Raw genomic sequence first — 15,790 nt, forward strand, 5'->3', positions numbered from 1 at the left:
ACAATTGCCAACGCCGACGATTCCATAACATCTTATCCTAATCATGCTAAAAACATTGGGCTCTGCAGCAGATCCTATGGTGTTACGGAACAAATGACTGACGGCTCTGTAGCAGAGCCTACAGAGTTACGCAACAAATGACGGACGGCTCCATAGCGGAGCGCTAAGGGTTAAATATTATAAAAATAAAATTACTAAAGCCATGTAATAAAAACTAGTTAAATAAATGCAAATTTAAAACATAGCACATGCGGACGAATCCTATTTCCATAGAATACCGAAATGATTTAAATTTCCATTACTAAACTATTTATAATGATAGGCAGACTGGAATGTAACGTCACTTTCTTACATTAAATTCAAACGAATACATTTTTAACAAGTTTTTATTTTTAATCAATAATAGAATCACCTTTGTTATCAACAACCTTTTGCCATCTAATGTGCAGATTTTCAATCCCTGACTGATAAAAATCAATTGGTTTTTGAGTAAGATATCTCGAGAAGACATTTTGGACATCATCCAAATTTTCAAATTTTTTGCCACTAAGAAAATGCTGTAGGGATCTGAATAAATGGAAATCCAATGCTGCGATATCGGCTGAGTATGGCAGTACCTCTCACCCCAATTCATTAATTTTTTCCAGTGTTCGTCTTGCACGGTGCGGTCTTGCAGAATGACGCCTTTTCTGTTGACAATTCATATTTTTCGATTAAAGATTGGTTCACTCCAACCAACTGTTCACAATAAAGGTCTGCATTAACAGTTTTTCCAGGTTTCAGCAATTCAAAATGAAGAATTCCGCGAATAATCCATCAAACACCCAGAAGCACCTTTTCGGTTAGTAAATCCTTTGTAAGCCCTATTAAAACTGCCTTTTGAGTTTTGGATTATCATATAGGACTTATTTTTTTATCTCCACTAATCAAATGATCAAAAAACGGTTCTGTATGGTGACGTTGAAGCAATACGTTGCATGTGATGGATAGGTTGGCTTTGTTCTTTTCGGACAGATTATAGGGGACTCAAACACCTGCTTTGCTTATTTTTCCATTCTGCTTTAAATGTTCTTGGATGGTCGACCAAGGTTGGTTAAGAGTGTTTGATATGGATTTGCTTCCACTTCTGCCCCTAGCATGTTGTTGTCAACATGTGCAGAAACGACATTACTTTCCAGTCCCCCTATTAGTATTCTGATGTAAAACGTTAACATTTCATTATATATTCGAAATTTTATTTCACTTTCTAAAACTTGTATGCTGACAAAATCCTGAGTATGGGAAAAATGCCTTTTTTTCTAATCAAAGCACTTTTAAATACTATAAAAATAAAATTATTAAAGTCAAATAATAAAACTAGTTAACTAAACACAAATTAAAAACAACCTATGTGGATGATACAGCGAAACACAGAACAAAATCTCTTCATTTCACATCAGTCAGGTTACAATTCCTTCATTTGACTTCAATTTCAGCATGTACATAGATTTGATGTTAGAAACCTGTTTTTGTGCTCTTCTTCACCTAATGCCTAGCTGGCCACTCCAATTTCTCCTGCAATTTGATGGGTTAAAGACAAAGGCATGTCAGTGATAGCGAACTAAGAGCCTAAAAATTAAAACTTTCCATTGCAGTATTCTTTTCCCCAAAATCTGTCTGGCACACTTTTGTATTTTACCAAACTATTCAAACAAATTTCCTTATTTTTCAATACTCAAATATTAGCATAATCAGAACTAATCATTCTAGATACATGACAGCAGAATGCCATTTATGTTTTATGTAATTTTAAGTAAATTTTTAAAATCTCCAAAATACTTCAGTTACTTGCAGCTGATTTTAGTAATTCAGCAATGCATAATTTTTTAATACTTATTAATGTGAATGATTTTGTTTTTCTAGAACTGTATGCCTTTCACAGGGATTAGTTCTTGGAAAGCATGATGCATTCTGATACAGACACATTTCAATCTATATTTGAAGGAAACAGAAAGAAGTCAGGGTACTGGCTTCAAGCATCTGTGAATTTACCCCTTCCACTGTCGATATTTGATCACTTTGGTGGTAGAATGTCTGCAGATTAAAGAACTAGATAGAATCATTGCTATAATTTTTTAGTACTTATTAATGTGAATGATTTTGTTTTTCTAGAACTGTATGCCTTTCACAGGGATTAGTTCTTGGAAAGCATGATGCATTCTGATACACAGACACATTTCAATCTATATTTGAAGGAAACAGAAAGAAGTCAGGGTACTGGCTTCAAGCATCTGTGAATTTACCCCTTCCACTGTCGATATTTGATCACTTTGGTGGTAGAATGTCTGCAGATTAAAGAACTAGATAGAATCATTGCTATAAACCCCTACACAAATTCCTGTGTGTAACATGAATTCTATTTATAGCCTTTCTGATGGTTACACACATTTAATCCACATTCAGATAAATTCAGTAGAATATCATATATATATATATATATATATATATATGATATTCTACTGTACATATATACTTTGGCAATTTTCAGTTCGGAATTCTAGTAGCTTACAAAACTAAAGCTTTAACTTAAATATTTTGGATTTAACCTTACTGTTATTTACCACGTCTGAAAGAGTAAATTCAAAATTTATGATTTAATATTACTTTGTACAAACAAATGTAAGCAAATACAATGTTTTCAAAAATATATTTATTTCATAAAACAACTTTATGAACAAATTTATAAAAAATATTTCCAATACAAAAACATACATCTTTTTTTTTCAACATTGTTAATATTAAAAGACGAAATGTTCACAATAATTAAATGCAAAATTTGTCTTTCTTACTATTTCCACAAAGAGCATTATAATAAAACAGATTTTCTAACATTTAAATTTTCATGCAGGACTAAACAAAAACTTTTCTCATACATATATATTAATAACTGAAAAGACTACAAATGTGTAATGGAATTATTGAGAGTATAATTTATTTTTATATACATATACAGAAATACTACAGCTAAATTATAAAATAATATTTCTAAATCTTTTTCTACTCAAGACACTAAAATAATTATATATATCATTAACTACTACTGTTTAAGAATGCAAAACATTTTTACACAGGGAGTTCCATATACAGACAGCCACAATTTGTTTAACAAACAGTAAATAAGAAATTTTCAATAATCAGATGAGCTGAAGATATGCTCAGTCATAAGTATTTCATTTACATGCATCTCCTGTTTGGCCTACAAGAATAAGTGTTTCTATCATTCTAAAAGGGAAATTTATGTTTATAAAACCAGATGATATGGTTTGTTTCTGCAATTGATTTCCAAAGAGCATCATGGGACACTCTGCAAATTTTTTATGGTCTATATCATTTTCTGGCTTTTACAAGGATGCTAAGGCACTGTATTCCAGTTAACACCTTAAAGCAAAGAATATATACCACAGAAATGAGAAAAACCACACCAACAAACTGATGTCAAATGCTCTAAGATTTACAGAACATTAGGCAAGGCACTAAGATTTAATGTAATTTTCTATCACGCTTTTTTTTTTTTTTTTTTTGGTGTGTTTCACACGCAAAAATTAAGTCATTGACATAGATGGTAATTCTTCATACAAAGTAAGTATTTATATATAAATAAATGCAACTTCAAATTAAATGCTTTTTTAATAATACACATGGACCTTTTTGCTCCTCCCTCCCCCCCAAAAAATTATCCATTTTAAGTTCCAAGAACAGTAGAAAAATTTATGAATCTCTTAATGAAAATATGTATAACGTAACAGTGCTTGTCTTAAAAAAAACTTTATATATAATTAAAAAAATTAAACACAGTCAAATTTTTCTAACTTGAAGAATAAACCACAAATATTCATTTCAGAAATGCTTTAATATAAGTAGTATTACTGCTCAATATGCATCATCAAATCATAAGTTCCCAAGCAGATAATTTACTGTATGAATTTCTATTAAACATGCAGTAACTACCAGTTACTAGCAGCTCTAAAAATTAAATGAATTTATCCTTAAAAAAATCAGCTTTCTTCATAGATTATTTTCAAAGATGCACAATACGCTACTTAGCTAATATTTAAGTACATTAATGGTAGCAGAAATCAATTCTTTGCTTCCTAAATTAAAATTATAATAAACATAACAAATGGATTAAATGATTTTTTACTATGTCTCTCATCATATATATGATTAGCCATAATACAATGCACATGTAAGTCACATTTAATTTGCACAAAAAACTTGCTAAATATTTTAAGTCTCGTATGCTGAGCAATAAATATTCAAAATTAAGACAACACATTTAAATTGAATATTTTACATTCAGTACAGTTATTTTTTATCCTAGAGTCAATGATTCCCCAATTAAAAACCTCACTTTATTATCTTCATTAAATATCTCAAATAGTTAATCTCACTGCAGTTATACTATTTGCAGCAAAATATTACACAGATGTATCTTGAGAGCACACTTCAGTGGAAACATCTGAACTATCAAACATATTGTCACCTTGACTATGAAATCCACTTGTTGCATTTGATGAAGAAATTGATGCACTGGAAGAGGCATAATTATATGCAGAAAAACGTCCTTTTAATGAAGGGCTCCACCAGAAGCGTCGTTTCTGCTTAGGTTGGGGTGATGTTTTAGCAGGCACTAAAGGCAAATTAACTGATATTTCAGGAAAAGAAAGAACCGAAGAAGCACAAGTACTTGCTGTAGAAATACTGAGTGAATAATTACCAGATGTAACTGCTGCTTGAGTTACAGTTGGGGGATACGTAATTGCAGGTGTAGATGTATCAGATGATTCAAGCTGGGGAACTGAATTAGCTTTTGATGCCATATTTCTATCAGAAGAAATAAACATGGAAGTACAAACATCTTGAAGAGATGAGATAAGTCTATCCCAAACCCAATCTTGAATATCTGCTTTGGTAAAATCAATTTTAGAAACATACCTTAAAACTAAAGGTATTTCACAGGGAGCCAAAACTATTGGAATAAGTATTCTTTGTCTTTGTTCTGGAAAAGGAAAAAAATAAACATGTAAGTTTCCTTTAACCGACATACAAATTTTAGTATATAAAACTTATAAAAAGATTAAAAGAGAATAAATGGAGTGTTAGGAACACAGAGCAATATCTTGTTTTGACAAAAAAGACAAATTCATTAAAAATGTAATGGAAAATGGTGAGAAAACTAAAAAAAATTACTGAACATATAAACTTAGGCATATTAAACCCCAGTACAGTAATAACTATGTCAAGGTAATAAACGTAGAAATAGAATCCAAGTAGAAAAATTGCTTTAGTTATGCAATGACCTTTTGAAAGTGACGATGCAGTACATGATTATTTAAAATCAGTTGACTTGAAATTAATCAAGGAACCCCATCCATCATTTTCACCATAAGCTATCTAATACTACTTAGTTCTAGCTAGATGAGAGGAGTTTGTAATTATTTAAAATAATCAGTATTTGAGTGCTATTAGACTATGATGAAATTTCTTTCACTTCAGCTTAGTGATGTACTTCTTCCTGTGCAAAAAATCTTCCATCTCTATATGGAATACAGTACAAAGAGATTTGGACTTGTCGGGACATCCACAATTCTGGATTTGGGATTTTTCCAGATATTAGATCATCAGTTAAATACCTAGTAAGATGACATCTAAATACTATAAAATTACAAATCATGATTTATGAAGTAAAAGGTAACAACAAAATTTACAAAAAAAAAAAAAAAAAAAAAAAAAGTTTAATATTTGTTTACCTTATTAGACATCTCTTTGAATATAAATAGTCTAAGTTGCTTCATTTTTTGCACTAATACTTTCCGTTCAATTCTATAGACAGGCATAATGTCTTGTTCAGTTACAAAGTTCCACCATTCAAGTCCTGTAGCTCCTGTGTCGAGAATTCCTACCAACTTGTCAATCGAAATTTTTTCGTTTTCAATATCCTCTCTATCTTCAGTATTGGTAGCAGTATATTCTGGATCTAGAACCATATTACATATTTTGATGTCCATTAATTGACTGATGATTGGAGCACTGTCATTGAAATGAAAAACTTCTGTTATATCATCTTCATTTATTACTGATTCTCCACATTTCTTTACAAAATACATTAACTGGAAAATTTCACCTGTGGTTTGCAATATCCAAAAGCCTTCAAATTCACAGCTATCATCCTCATCATCCTTACGATGACATATGGTAGCTGGCCATAAATTATGAAAAGCATTTTTTAAGTATCTGAAGGCCCGTCCTCCCATGATCTTGCGATGTTCAAGCAGACATTATGCTAAAATATTAAAAAAATTCTAATAAATTCTAATTTTCAAAAATAATCTTGCCATTATTTAAGAAATTTAACAATGGAATTTAAAAATGCTACTTTATATTTGCATTTGAGCATGCACACTATTCCGATATCCATAGGCTGAATGATGGACGTACAGTTTGGAGGGATGAATAACATGGATACATTATCTTTCATTAAAACTTTCAGGACAATTTTTGCACCATCAGGTAAAAAAACCAAATTCAAATTTTGCTCAGCCTCTGGTATGAAATGATTTTCAAACTAATCATACATTGACGCTTGCATCATCAAAGCTTTTTTATTTGCATGATATATAATGGAGAAATCTTTACTCCTTTAAATGCTCGAGGTCGCGTATTTTTTCTGATTACGAAAAGTTTACACCTGTGCATTCCTGCAGCATTTGCTCATGCTAAAACTGTTGGTCTACCTCTCAAATCTTTGACTCCAGTTGGAGGCTTTTCTGTAGAGGTTGTCAAGGTATTTCACGGTACATAATGCCAGAAAAGACCAGCATCATCAGCATTGTAAATTTGTCCCGGAGATAACATTTCATTATTAATGAGTTCGATGAATTCATCTGCGAATAGTTCAGCAGCTCCAGTATCAGCTGAAGCTTTTTCACCTGAAATTTTTAATTGCATTATACCACAGCAATTTTAAAATTTGACTAACCAATCTGTTGAATATGTGCATTCAGGTTTTAAGTTCATTTTTTCATGAAATATTTTGGCTTGAGCACTGGACCCGTCAATGTCATAACCTTGCTGCGTCTCTGTTTGACCATTCAATCATCACTTTGTCATGATCGTCACTTTTAGCATAGCGAATAATTTTTCTGTTATTCATCGCAAATGGGGTGCCGGAATCCACAAAAGATTCTTCAAAAAGATCAAGTTCTTTTTTTCTGTTATGTCACATACAGTTGACTTTCCAATGCCATATTCCTCAATAATTTTGAGATGGATATACTTATATCAATTTTTTTGTAGCAATTCCACTTTCTGTTTAATGGACATTGAAACATGCTTTCGGTTTGTAGATCCTGTTGCAGCTCATTAATTAGAAACTCTTTTTTACATATCGAAAGTTCAAACTTTAGTTTTCATAAAAATGTTTTAATTATAACAGCCTGCAAAAAATAATAAGTGGGATCAACTCAGAAAGCTAAGGAACAACGCAATGTCCTATATTAACTTAAATTCTTTGGAATTAGTAAAGTATACTTTTAGCCTAGCTTAACAGCGAATGACACTTTCGGTGAAAACTGTGAACAACAAAACAAATGCACAATTTTGCAGTTACACCAGCATTCACAAAAATAGTAATCTAGATACATATAGATATTTTTAATTTTGGTTTCCTTTCCAGGGAGTGTGAAGTAAGTTCTTAAAGTAACTGAAATCATCAAGAAAATCAAACTTGTCAAAAGAATGTGGATATTTTTTATGCAAAACCAAAATACATTTATTCTGCACTAGCTGAAGAGTCCAAATATTAAATACTACTTTAAAACATGTTGCAGATTCAAGACTATCTGAATGACCAGAAACGATCTTATTAGGATAGAAAAAAATGCAGTAATGAATATGGCAAAAAATAACCTAAATACGGTACTGTTTTCATTTTGAAACAAACTCATTATTTAAAAAAGAACTGCTTTAGTGAAGGATATGATTTTGAAATGGAATCCATAAAAAGTTGCTCTATAAATACCTAGGAATGCAAGAAATTGATGCCTAATGAAAATGACTTCTCGATATCTGATTTGCAGATTATTTTGGCACATGAATCTAAGGAACAACAACGTAACCTTATTCATAAGAATTACATTCTATATGAACATTTAAATTATTTATACGGAAATATTTTTCTTAATAAATGAAAAAAATTGTCAAACATAATAAAAAGAAATCTTTGCCACTAAGGAATAAATTTTTAACACTCAGCAGAACATGCACACTAGTAACAATCTTCTCATAACATCATTAAATTAACCTTTCATTTAGAAGACACAAACTGCCACACGAAGTTTAGTCAAATTACATATTAAAGTCCATAGTTCAGACAAGCATAAAAACTTTAATTTTTTTAAGAGTAAGAAGGGGAAAAACTTGTATCCATTTACTTTTGACACTTTGAACGAGAAAAACAATTTGCTTTTTATTTTATTATTTTGCTTAATTTTTTTTAATCTACTGAAGAGGAAATATTTCAATTAGAATAAAGAAATATAACACTCCTTTTATATCCATTTTTCAAATAATTACATCTAAATTTAAAATTAATGAAAAAATAATGATCTACATATTTCTATATTTAATGCCGAAGTCTGTATGTTGGAACGACTTAAAAAAATCATTAAGTTTCACAAAGCAAATATCTGCATTCATAAAGTAGTTTTTACATATCAAGTTATAACTTCATAATGGCACTAAAGCATTCTAAACAAAATCACTCTTCAAAAGCTAAATTCAGAGAGCAATTTTATGGTTAATATGTGCAATCTCTTTCATATCAATCTTTTAAACATACTCACCAATAGCTAAGCCGGCAGCAAAGCTAGCCTGAAATTCACAAGCTGGACTTTTCAGGAAATCTGGAGATAAGATTATCAACATACGTCTGCATCTGTATGAAAATACAAAGCATGTGAAAGAAACAAAAATATATGACAGGTTACACACATTATCCTGTCATTAAATTATTTTACCACTGAACAAATGAATGAAGTTTAAACTATGTTACAATAAAATACATCAGGATTAAAACAGCTACAGTCAAAAGTTGTTAATCCATACTCGTCGGGACTTCGGCGATTTCGGATTATCGATTTTTCCGGATTATAGATCATCAGTTTTAATCTGGTAAGATGGCATGCAGAAATTATAAAATTAAAAATATGAAACGGTAATTTATGAAATAAAGAATAATTATGATATAAAGGGTATCAAAATTTACAAAAAAGGAAAGCTTAATATTTATTTGTTTACTTTATTAAACATTTCTTTCAATTTAAGTTGTTTAAGTTGCTTTGTTTTTTATGCGATAATACTTTCTCTTTAATTCTATAAACAGACATAATTTCTTGTTCAGTTACAAAGTTCGGCTGTTCAAGTCCTATAATTGCTGTGTCGAGAATACCGACTAATTTGTCAATCGAAATTTTTTCGTTTTCAATAACCTCTGTGTCACTTTCTTCGCTATCGGAAGCAAATTATAATGACGAGGAATTTGATTTAAATCATATCAAAGATGGAATATATCGAGATGAAATACTACATTTAGTAAGGAATTATAAGCCAAATAAAATGAAACATCTGCCCTGAAGATAAGGATAGTGCTGACAGATCAACTTCCAGTTCATTGTGTGCTGTCGCGACCACCCCTCCCCCCAGCCGCAGAGCTGCGTGAAATTGATAAACAGATTTCGGAATGGTTAGATAAACAAAGGATTATACCTTTATCCATATTTTGCAGCAATTCCACTTTTTGTTTAATGGACTTCGAAACATACTTTCGCTTTGTAGACCCTTTACATATTAGTACATATATATCAGAAATTCTATTTGACATAATCGAAGGTTCAAGCTTACTTCTATAAAATTGCTCTAACAGTCTGCAAAAAATAATAAGACGGATCCAATTCGAAGATTAAGGAACAACGCAATCTGCAACATTAACTGAATTAGATAATTTTAGCTTAGCTTATACTGTCTGTTATACATTAAACGCGCATTCGTAAACGTCTTTTGCGCATGCACACACGCATATTCGCAGCCATAAAGGTCTACTGTCTTACGGTCAACGCGACGCATGCGCAGAAAGTTTGTAGCTTTGAGGTCCGGATTATAGATCATTCCGGATTATGGGTGTCCGAATTAACGACTTTTGACTGTATAAATTTGAAAACAATACTCCCAAATTGTTTAAACAGGTAGTTAATCAGTTTTTGATGTTTCATTTACTCGATAACACTCTCAATTACAGTGTCCATTCTTTACACTCTCAAAATTAGTATAAGAAATTACACACTGTCAAGAAACTCAAAACTGTCATAAAAATTACATACTTGATGAGAATGCAGAAACCAATCTTAGGAACATATGACACCTTCAAAAAAATAAATTTTGGAATTCATAAAATTCTTGAAATATTACAGTTAAAGCCTGACCATTTGGCATTTAACTAATCCGAATATATTTGCCCACATGCATTATTGACAAATAGTGTGATTTAATCCCCAAAATGGATAAGCATGGCATTGTATCACAATCATAAAAATGTAATCTTGATTTTATTTAAGCCTGATTAATTTCCAGTAAGCTGGTTCAAGTTTTGAGAAGGATATAAGTCATATTTTTTCCTTGCATTTTGAAAAGATGATTCATATTTTGGGTCTCCTTTCTATGAAACAGTACATGGTGGAGTACTGTCTAAGTTGAATGATCATGGCATAAAAAAGGCATGATGTGCAAACTTATTTGAAAACAGATAAACAATAGCAATGCAACATTATAAATATTTTAAGTTTTTTTATATGCTGCATGTATGATTTGTATCTTTTTATTATCTAACCATATGAATAATGATCTGTTCAATTAAACTTTTACTGGAATGATTGGCGCAAGTTTGGCAACAGCTCCACCAAATCCCACAATTGGTTAAAATGTTTAACTTTCATGTTTAAGGGTTACAAAAGATGTTGGCTTTTATACTCCGAAATGCATTAAAAAACTTACATAATTTGAAATGTAAGCTTTTGATATTCAAATTGGTAACAAAAAGATTACAGTTAATATAATTTTAGACTAAAAACTTCTTCCATTTATTTGTCTTTTCTAACATGAATTAAATTTTGATGTATTCAACTATCTGGAATTGTTACCATGTATCTGACATTTTCTATGTTTTCTGGATAGTCAAGACTTATCTTTTATAACCTATTTTTCCCTTTTCCTCAACTTTGAGCCAGTTCTGTTTTCGCATTTTAAGATTTTACAGAGGGCAGCACCTTTTAGAAATTTCTTAAGTGGAGTTAACGAACACCCTCCGCATCAGTAATTTTTATAGACAGAACCCAACGTTTGGCAACCACACACACATAGTTTAACAGGATAGGACATTTTAAATGCATGTTAAAATACTTAGTTCTACTACTGGATACCTTATTGCATACTTTTCCAAGAACTATAAATTTTTGCCTCTGGAGATCACCATATCCCTCGTAAAATCGCTTATCTGCTGGAAGTGCCTTCGTTGATGGCGGCCTGGCCATTCTCTCCTATTACACGTATCCTATGGGACAAAAACCAACTTTCTTCGATAATTCGTCTGGCAAAAATAACAACACGAATATTGCCCATTCTGCACGTTCCTTCCCTTATATCTTACTTCACGTGCGTCGGAGAGCTGCGCATTTCCAATATCGAGTGGTGTCTATTCATAGATTCGATCATGTTTTATTTCTAGTTTATTACTTACACCTATACCAAGAAATTCAGGCAGATTTTTCAACTGCATTCTTTTGACTTCTTCAAATATTACAAAAATTTCAAATATAAGTTTTTATTTTAAACCAAAATCAGTCCCATATTTGTTTCATTATGTTTGCTTAGTCACAATATTACTCTTTAGACAAGCCATCTAATCAAATAGGCCTATATGAAATAATGGATTCTTCCACCTCAAACTCTTAAACAACATAAACATTTAAAACTTATATCAATGCCATATCTGAGAGGTTCTGCCGTTATTTCATGATAAATACAAATGAAGCAGAAACTTTCATTGAATCACATTAGTATTACTTTATTCTATAGTATTTTGCCATCTTTCAGGCAGCTGGAAAATATTCTTTTTAAAAAAGACATTAGGCTTATTTGTAAAGAAGTTATTGAGTGCTGTTTGACAAGTGAACTTCAAGCCATTCAGAAAATTCTGAAGTGACCTACAGAAATTAAAATTTGAGAAGGCATGGTCTAGGGAGACAAGAGTTGAAAAATACATCTCACCCATATTCAATAATTTTTCATCAGACATGGGGCCGAATAATGTGATGAAAGATACTTTGAAGACTGGCGAGTTCTGGGCACTATGCTTCGATTTCTGCTCTAAAAACGCCATTTGGAAATATGATTTTATTATCTGATTTGGTGGCAACAATTCATAGTACATAATTCCTTTGCAAGTGCCACCATACACAAATCATTACTTTTTTTTGGGGGGGGGTGTAGCCCCTTTTCAATTTTACTACAGAAGACTCTTTTGGTTTACTCTATGATCTTTTTCTTGTAACACAACTGTACAAGATCCACTTCTCATTTTCAGTAATAAGTCATTTCTTTACTTTTTTCCTAGCAAAGAATCACATGCATAAACTAGAGTAAGCATATTGTGCTCAGTTATAATATAGAGTATGTATACATAGTAATCCTCTTCAAATGATCAAATACTGTACTGTTGGGAGTATTTTGTTTGACTGACAGTTCTGAACGCTATAACTTTAAGATTTACAGCAACAGATTCTTCTAATAGGTCAGTGTTTACAGAGAATGGTCATCCAAAGTGGGCATTAATTTTGAGGCTGAAATTTCCACACCAGCCTCAAACTGTCATTAGACGCAGCACTTTTTCCATAAACAGCACAAAACTTACAAGCCCATTTTCCCTTTCTTAAAATAAAATAGCATACTGTGACAAAACTATACTTTTGGATTTTCCCTTCTTGGAACTGCATTGAAACAAAATTTATGCCACAATGCAAGCAAGAATTATTCAATGTGAAGAGGAATGACTATATTTAATCAAAGTCAGTTCATACCGAAGTAACAGAATAATTGAAAGAAAAAAAAAAAAAAAAAAAAAAAAAAAAAAAAAAAACTATTTGATTTGAAAAACTGCAGAACTTTTGACAGACATAGCACATCCAACACATAAAGTAATAATAATAAAAAAAAATGCTCTAGAGTCTAAAGAGTGAATAAGGCAGGATTTCACAAGTAAATTTCTGTTATTTTAAAACCATGCAATTTAACAATAAAACAACAAAACTAAGAAATCTTAGCTATCAAACTAAAAATTTAATGGCTAAAAATTATATATATTGCATTAAAAATACCTTGTTGTTTTATCAAAACTGATTTTGTTCACTTGCATATTTAAAATGTTAAGGCAAGACCAAAAAACTTTAAAATATAATTTTTGTGTCAGACATCTGATTAACATTATAACTGCATTTAACTTGAGGCCTTAGCCTCACTGCATACATATAGCATGCTGAATCAGACGGGATTCTAAAAATTGCCACATTGAGGTAAGTATTTGATAATGACAATGCAGTGAGGAAATGTATTAAAAGCAGGCATCATTATGGCATTCCACAGCAGAACTTTACATGTGAAAAGGCAGGGATTAAAAAAAAAATCTTAAACAGCTAACCCATTTCATTAGTAACTGAGTTTTGGATGAAACAACCAGAGTAGTTCCAAACACTTGCACTGGTGCCAAATGTTACTATAAAAGAAAATGTAGACTTGCGTGATTTGTGCAGTAAACATTGCTAGCTTCTTTGGCAACAATCAAATAATAATGTTGTGTGCTTATGGGTTCGTGAATGCACACAGAACAGAGGATAGCTTGATAAAATTTATTTTCCCAAAAGAAACATTTTACAGTTCAGGAACTTTTCACAGAAGTACTCCTACACTTCTATATATAACAGAGTACAATCAGTAGCTTACATTTCTATTAATAATATTAAATACAATATAACGCAAAGTGCGAGTGAATTTTGCAGGATCTGTCAATACTCCAAAGTCAGCTCTGAATTAAAAACTAAAAACTGATAGTTTTCCACCTGCTGCTGAGAAATTTATAGTACCTTCCATTTCTTGAAATTAGTGGAAGGCAGATATGGTTACAGTCACAGGGCACAATTATAGACATTCAACTACACTACCGATTACAACTATACAGGAAACGGACAAAAAATGTCGACAAGTCTGAGTACAAAATTTAGTCACCAAAACTCGTCAGCTTGGTGATATCTCGTCAATTTAGCGAGGTAGCCATTTACTTTAATGCTAAATACACTTGCCCCTCTTACCTTATTTCTCCAGCAGAGCTTTGGCTTTCAAGAATGTCATGTCATATTATACAAAAGATACTAGTTTCAAGTATAATTTCACTAAGGTTATTTTCTGTATATACAAAATTCATAAGAAAAGTATACTTGCTAAGATAAGGAAATAACTTTTTTTTTTTTTTTTGCTTCATAGTCAATGCAGTTAATAAAATTGGATGTCATGAAGTAAGTTGCAAAATCAATAAAATCTCTGCTGCTATGAAATTTCATGTTTGTCTTTCTGCATACGAGGTACTATTTCAGGACATATTAATAGTAGTACAAGTAGATTCCGTCATTTAAAAATCTAATTTTTAAGGCTCCCAAAATACTTAAAAATTTAAACTTTTGTGTAATACATGACTTACGCTTTAACTTAAGCTTACATTTAAAAAAAATTCTGATACAGTTCATTTGCCTTATGTAGCTTCACAGTTCACTCACCATACACACATTTCACACCATCACACAGATCAGTGTGATTACTAGATAATGGAAAGTGTTTTTTTATCACATTCATTACACATAATTTTACACTCACTACATTATACTGCAGCACTATGGAAAACAGTGGATATTATACAACAAACTCTCAATTTTATGAACTTTTTTTTAAATAGCCAGGCTCTTTATTTAACAGCCATTACAAGGGCAGAAGTGATGCCATTTCATTACGGAAGCACCTAATAAGTGGCCATCATTGCCTCCTAGGAAGGGATGGACAGTTACAACCATCTCTTCTCTGGGATTTGAACCCGGTACCATTGCTGTGGCAGTTAGGATCACTAACCACTATACCAGCTAGGCAGCCATTTTATGAATGACCCACAAAAATAATTCACAAAACTTGAAGTTCTTAAAATGTAATGCTATCAGAAAGTAATAAAAATTTGAGTTCACCAAATTTTTTAATGTAAAATGCAGATTTCAAAGATCCTTTATACAGTCAATTCCTAATCAAATGAGCTGTCAATTAACTTGACCTGCTCTAAAAATATTACTGGTTAATTCATTGCAGAATTATGGGGAAATTACTGCCACCAAGTATTTGTGTAAAACAAATAAGGATGCGGAAAATACAAAAAAGTAAAGAAAAGAATGCACGGTAATAAAGCAGTAACAGCAAGTCTTTGTATTTTAACATAGTTTTTAACTAAAGGTACAAAATTCAGCTGTATGTAATCCAGAATTTCCAAACCAAACATTTAAAAGCAAGTTCATCAAACATAAAAATAAATCTAGTGTACAGCCATTAATCCTCTACTTCACGATAACTTTAATCAAAATATGTATATGCAATACAAGCAAAAACAAGCAGCAGA

At 31.4% G+C, this 15,790-nt stretch overlaps 1 protein-coding gene across 1 annotated transcript in view; it reads right to left on the reverse strand.

Annotated features, from left to right (window-relative positions):
- Positions 1-2,701: 2,701 nt before the first annotated feature.
- Positions 2,702-15,790, reverse strand: part of LOC118186311 (myeloid differentiation primary response protein MyD88-like) — a 60,145-nt gene continuing 47,056 nt past the window's right edge. The window contains exons 6-7 of the mRNA XM_085807004.1: positions 8,883-8,974; positions 2,702-5,038 (exon numbers count right to left, since the gene is read on the reverse strand). Of these exons, the coding sequence (XP_085663130.1) occupies positions 4,458-5,038; positions 8,883-8,974 (673 nt within the window). The 3' untranslated portion in view covers positions 2,702-4,457. The remainder of the gene's footprint in view (positions 5,039-8,882; positions 8,975-15,790) is intronic.

Source organism: Stegodyphus dumicola, chromosome X1, assembly GCF_044657685.1.
Source record: "Stegodyphus dumicola isolate Sdum_Otavi_A_Nest chromosome X1, ASM4465768v1".
NCBI lineage: Eukaryota > Metazoa > Arthropoda > Arachnida > Araneae > Eresidae > Stegodyphus > Stegodyphus dumicola.